General features: G+C 37.2%; 1 protein-coding gene across 1 annotated transcript; it reads right to left on the bottom strand.

Moving 5' to 3' along the window:
- Positions 1 to 2,264: 2,264 nt before the first annotated feature.
- On the bottom strand, positions 2,265 to 5,374 carry LOC110166114 (ependymin-like). The gene is made up of 6 exons (XM_055158460.1): positions 5,293 to 5,374; positions 5,039 to 5,054; positions 4,818 to 4,944; positions 3,834 to 4,017; positions 3,107 to 3,194; positions 2,265 to 2,472 (listed from the first exon to the last, which is right to left on the bottom strand). Exons 1-6 carry the CDS (start codon positions 5,372 to 5,374, stop codon positions 2,307 to 2,309), a joined length of 663 nt encoding a protein of 220 aa, XP_055014435.1. The 3' UTR covers positions 2,265 to 2,306.
- Positions 5,375 to 6,482: the final 1,108 nt, after the last annotated feature.

Below are 6,482 nucleotides of genomic sequence, written 5' to 3' on the forward strand. Positions count from 1 at the left end.
TTTTGCAAAATTCATTTATTTATTTATTTTCATTTATTTCAGATAGCATCAAACTTATCTCTCTCCTTGGAGCATAAGCAATTGAGATTGAAGACAAACAAGGGGCGTACACTCCCCCAGAAAAGTTACTTGGAACATCTTTTCAAATATTTTTCAAGCCTATCATATACTCCAGCTTCAGACATCAGAAATGAGTAGTTGTCTTCTGCATCTCAATGTGGTTTCTGATCAGTGTATATAAGCACATAAGTTATATAAAACACTCTAAAGATGTTAAAGTGTTCTAATGCCTTTCAAATTATTCATAGACACTATCTCCAGCTCTACGAGAGCTTTATTTTAAGTCCTATTTATGTCACTCTGGTGAACACTTGAAGCAACAGGGATTGAAATTGTCTTGACTTTGCACTGACACTGCCACCAGCTGCCAGTCAAACACAGAAATGGGGTATCAGCACAAAGCCTGTCGACATCAGGTATGAAACAGTCAGGCACATTTGAATTTAAATAAGTCTTTTGCCTCCGCCCACTGGGGACTTGGGCTGTTCTTCCTGTCACCTCACTCCCTGTACACTAGTCATCATTATAACGATAATTGGACAGAGTAACACGGCTGTGAGAACCTTATCTCTTAATCACATACAACACACGAACACTGGTTTAAACGAATCATATGACAAAGTGAGAATTACATCTAATGACATTGTCTACGTACAAATGAAAAGCTGCTCCCACAAGACAAGAGCACATCCAAAGCAGTTCCAACAATCAAAAACTTGCAGTAGACCAAGCCCAAGTGCACATGCCGATAGTTTTCATTATTACATTCAATTTTGACTAAACGTTTGGATAAATCATTAAAGGTACACCTTGTACCTTGTGGAGTGTGTCTGCCACTTGCTTATCTTTGTTATTGCTTTAACTTTTCCACAGTATGGCATTAAACACTGAAATACCTTAAAAATACCTAAGTGGCCTGGCTTTCCACACACAACATCACATGCTTGTCTCTTCGGAGACTGACAAGTTAAATGCCATATTGTGGAAAATTCTTGGCAACATGGAGATGGTCAAATGGGGAACAGTCCCTCAGAAAAGTCACAGAATTCCTTTGAAGCACATGAGTCAATATTATATTTGATTAAATCTGTAGCCTACAGCAAGCCACTGTCCATGGTTTTCAAAGTGATTTATTTTTTTTTATTAACAATTTAAAACAAAATATTATATCTTTTGAATGGGAAGAATGTTGCAAATAACAGAAAGCCAAAACCCATGAATACACTCCAAGTTTGATGTAGAGATGACGCTCTAAAATAGTAATAACGTCTCAAGGAGGATAACAAGTAATCTCTTTGCTCAGAAGAAATGTTAACCACTCTGCTACCATAAAATAGTATAGTAATGTCATGTGTGTTCTAAAGGCCACCTTTACATCTGCCCTTTATACTATAAACCGACAGTCATGACGCTAAAGATTTGCCATTTAGAAATAATTGAAGGCCATAAATCAAAGCATGTGTCAGTGAAAACAGCAGTCATAGCTCCATCTGCTGGAAAAATCAAATAATGCAACACTCTCAGAGCACTGAACAGTTCATCTCTCATTTAAGGTTCAACACCTAACCAACAATAAATTCTGTATTAGGCAAAATTAAGTGAGCTTTTAGTCATGTTGGACTCTTTGTACTTCCTGAAAAACATATCTGGGGTTGTGTTTTGTTTCATTCACACATGTTTGTTTTTGTTATCGGTCTATCTACATCTATAAAGCTCAAAATGCTCTGCGCCACCTTGTGATGTCATGAAATGATAAATTAACAGATAGGGCTACCTTGTAACTTTTGTTAAACAGAGATTGGCAATTCCAGGGCTGAAATGAACAAAATTATTCTAGTGAATGTGCATGGAGTTTAAAAACACATTTGAGTACTTCCGGTGTCACCACATGTCATCACAAGACACAAGAGTGTTTTCCATTTGAGAGAAGAAATTAGACCAGATATGCAGGCTTTGTGTGTTAAACATGTGTGAATAAAACAAAACACAACTCCAGGTAAGTTTTGGAAGAGGAAACAACATAGATCAGAATATAGTGTGATATGGGGCCCTTAATATCCTTGACCAATGATCATCAGGTAACAGCATTACATGCATTTGAAACAGTATTTGCTTGTAAATAAATCTTGTTTTTACAATCATGTCCAGACCAAGTCAAACTACTTTCACAATAGTTAAATGACCACAAGGCATTACCAAAACCACAGCATTTACGTCATTTTATTTTAGTATAACACCGTCACTTGTTAATAATCCTGGCTGGACTCCTCATCTTTGACTTTCTTAGCAAAATCTTTCAAAATTGTGAAGAAGTTGCTTGGCACCTCTGTCTCATCTGCTTTGAGTTTGTTACAGATAAATGGAGGGATGTACTCCATGGGGTCAGTGTTGCCAATCACCCAGTTGAAAGTGCTGAAAAATAGGCAAAGAAATTAATCTGTAGTAGGTTTTATGGAAAATATGTTCAGGAAAATATAGTACCCTTTGAGTAAATTAAAGTAAATTAAACTTAAAGGTCCTATGTTAAACAAAATTGACTCTTGTGAGCTTTAAGCCATGTTATAATGTTGTTACCTCATCAAAAACATAACCGGACTTGTATTTTGTTTCATTTACACATGTTTTAGTAACCCTTTATTTTTAGTCAGTCTACATTTCCAAATCCCAAAATACTCAGTTAAGTGCCACTTTTAACCTTTAGTTCAATAGAGGTTGGCAGTTTCAGGGCTGAAAAATCCAAATGATGCTAGTGAAGGTGTATGGAGTTTAAAAAGACAATGGAGCACTTCCTGTATTACCACATGATATCACAAGGTAGAACTGTGCTTTTTGTTTGAGAGAAGAACTCTCTTTTTGTGTGAATTAAACAAAATACAGCTCCATGTATTTTTGGAATGAAGAAACAACATTATAACATAGATCAGAAAATAGTGTAATATGAACCCTTTAAATAATCTTTTATTTTTTGTTTTTGTACATTGTATTTATTGCATTATTACATTATCACTTGCTGTACTTCCTGCCCCACTGGGTCTGTTTAGATTACCTGAGGACGTCAAATCCTGATTTAGGGCTGTGGGTCATGTAGGTAAGAGGAATGCAACCAACTTCAGTGAAAACTGCTGAGTAAGTGACTAAAACACACAACACATGATCTCAGACATTAGTTATAAAGATTATGAAAGGTGCACTTGTAATTTCTCATTAGAGAAGTCTTGTAGTGCTCCTTTAAAAAGACTATATATTGATACTTTGCAGCTGATGTCTTCAACATTGCCGAGGGGTGTGATGCTAGCTGTAGGTTGTGCTGTGTTGGGGCATTGTTAGACTTTAATCTTAGCTCTATTTTAACACAATCTGATTATAAAGAACTGATTTATTTGGAACTACAACAGATAATTTGTGCTGTTAAACAAGTCCAGCATTAGCCAACAGTTTCAGTTTTCAGTTAGTCATTCTGAGTTTTTAGTTAAAACTAAAACACCTAAACCGGGACATGAACGCAAATCCATCCATTAAATCAATTTAGTAATTTTTTTCTTGATTTTTCAAACAATCTTAAAACTTTTTGGCTGTATTTGCTAATGTGTGCATTGTATCATGGTGGTAACTGCTACAGAGATACATGTATAACAATGTATAACACCTCCAGCTCAATGTCACTGCAATGTTTCAATACATATTAGGAAAACAATTGCATTTGCTGTTGTTATGAAATGTAGTGGTTGCAGCAGTGTTAATTTATTTGAACATTGGATGTGTTGGCCTCTCACCGTTTTCAGGCAGAGATCCGTACCACGTGTTGGTCAGCACACCCATGCCCCAGGACGAGGAAGAGCCCAGAATGGCCTGTCCCATCAGTTTGGCGTCAGAGGGCACTTGCATGGGAACAAAGGCATCATCCAGAAGTCTCTTTTTGCAGGAGAATTTGCTCCAGTTGATTTCATAGTACACTTTCTGTAAAAAGACATATCACTGCACATGCGGTTCTGGTTCATAAGGACCTATTTTACATGATATCAACTTTCTATCTTTTCTCGCCAAAAAGATTTTTATTATATTAACAATTTTGAGTAATCATAGATAAAAAGCTCCATTTTGTTGCTTTTGTGGCTACCTGGCTCACACACTGAGCAGTTTTTGAAATTTTAGCTCAGTTTTGAACATCATCTGCAGCAGGTGCAGTTCAAAGGACACAAGTAAGGGACTTCTGGATTTTGTGAAATTTCAATGAATGTGAAATGTTTGTTTTTCCTGTATCCATCACTGACTAACAACATCAGAGTAAGAGTGAGGCCTTTCCTGTTGTGTTTCCCCTGGAGGCTGCTGTGATGCTGCAGAACACAGAGTAGGAACACTTTTGTCCTGAGAGCTCCTCAAACTGTCCTGACTCAGATCTGCTGACCCTGCCTAACCACTCCTCTTGTTAAACTCCACTGGGACTTTTGACTGAGACACAAAGGCCACTAAGAAGTGCAGTGTAAATGTTGCTGCAGCAAAAATTACATTTCCCTTGCGATCAATAAATTATTTCTCTCTATGTCCATTTATTATTTAGTTTATTATCATTTGTCTTCATCGAGATGCATCATACCTTCACAACTAACAGCTATGTTTTTTGCCTCATTTACCCTGTCAACAAGTGTTTTGTGCGGTGAATGGCTTGTACTTGGTTTTCATAAATATTCCTTTATGTTGTTACTTCTAAGTACTCACAATGTTAAGCCTTACTAGGGAGTTAAGAAAGGAAGTTTTACCTCTCTGAAAAGCATAAGCACCTCCATATTAAAATTAGTGCCATTAGTGGAACCAGCATGTTTAATACGAGCCTTTTGCCCAAAGTTATCATAAGAGATCTTCCCATATGAGTCCATTATTTTCCATCTGCAAAAAGAGGCAGGAGATTTATGTGGGATTTGTTAAACGGATACGGTAAAAATGTAGGTCAGAAACACGCACCACACTAAAAGAACCCGACATCATTGGTGGTGATACTGTGAAAAAAAGATTAGACTGAATTATGTACAGTTAGGTCCGAAATAAGACAAAATAAAACAATTAAGTCAGTAGTGATCAGAGTACTTGCAAAATCACCACAATCAAGATAAATGCTAACATAATTTACAAAAAACTATCACTGTGAATATGACAATTTTGTCTAAAAATTGAAATTAGACTCAGATTTTTGGTAATTGACTGTAACACGTTGTCATGGTAACACAGACCACTCACCACAGTGTTTGGGTGCCTGAGCCTGGGCAGAGGAGAGCAGCAGCAGGGCACAGAGGTAGGGCAGCACACACAGCGTGGCCATGATGAACCAGAAATGAGCTCCAGTTTAGACACACAGTACAGTTATATACCCTCTGTAGAACATGTGAACTGACACACAGACTTTCAAGGACTTTCCTTTACAAAACTGATAAGACTGGGACATATGTTTTCTGTCACAAAGATAAACTCAAATACCTGTACTAGAAGTGGAGATGTTGTAAATAAAAATAAATATTGTACAAACTGTATTGGTCAGCACATTTTATTTTATTGTATTATAAATGTGTCAATCAGTCACAAAAATACTGTAGGCCAGAGATCATATTTGGACGAAAATCTTCCCAATGCCAAAAGTGCTTGTGAAATAAAAAATTTAATTTTTGTTTGAGTTCCTCAAACAGCTCCCATCTGTTCCTATAAGAATTCATGCTATGTGGTAAATGTTCATGAAGAGATGATTTTTAGAACAAACATTTAAAACTTTAAGTTTGGCTCAAGGTTCGAACAATGGAGAGTCCACACATGTTTAAAAAGAATACAAATATAGATATTTATTTAAAAACAAGGTGCAACTAAAGTTGTGGCCGCACAGTGGAGAGGAGAGAAGAGAGTGAGCAGTCTCCAGCAGCCAGCTTTAAAATTTGGTGGGCCACGCCCACAATCAGGTGCAGCTCGTTGGGTTGGCCATCCCACTCTCTGGAATCTGGAAAGGAGGGGAAGAGAGCCAGCAGCAGCACAAACCCAACCACAAAGTACTGAACTAACCTGGGGGTATTTTTAAGTTACTACTTGTAGGTTTATTGGATTTTTTTTGTAGTAGTACTAGTAAATGGCAGATGTGAAACCTGTTCCCCCCTGCCCCATACTCTCACCTGGCCTTTGTTCAGACCTGTGTCCTCCAGTGGTCAGGCTAAAGAGGGCACACTATTAAACACTTGTCATGTAGACAGCATCTAGCGGTGCTATGTGAGAATACAACCGGGCCAATCGAAAGGTAGGTTTTAGTAAGTTTCAGAAATGCATTGTAAATTCAATGATGTGTCATGTGCTCATTAGTCAAAACATAACAGATTAGCCCACAGCAAACTCTTAAATATATTAAATGTTGATGAGAAAAAATTTAAAGGAATTTTACTTGTGTAACCGAG

Source organism: Boleophthalmus pectinirostris, unplaced genomic scaffold (assembly GCF_026225935.1).
Source record: "Boleophthalmus pectinirostris isolate CB_2022bp ecotype Guang Dong unplaced genomic scaffold, ASM2622593v1 HiC_scaffold_22, whole genome shotgun sequence".
NCBI classification, from domain to species: Eukaryota; Metazoa; Chordata; class Actinopteri; order Gobiiformes; family Gobiidae; genus Boleophthalmus; species Boleophthalmus pectinirostris.

Excerpts from the sequence above, each read along its gene's own strand:
- LOC110166114 (XM_055158460.1), bottom strand. The coding sequence starts at position 5,374 with ATGGCCACGCTGTGTGTGCTGCCCTACCTCTGTGCCCTGCTGCTGCTC. Across the intron at positions 4,018-4,817 it reads TGCTTATGCTTTTCAGAGAG|AAAGTGTACTATGAAATCAA; the intron begins GTAAAACTTCCT and ends GTCTTTTTACAG. Across the intron at positions 2,473-3,106 it reads TCAGGATTTGACGTCCTCAG|CACTTTCAACTGGGTGATTG; the intron begins GTAATCTAAACA and ends CCTATTTTTCAG.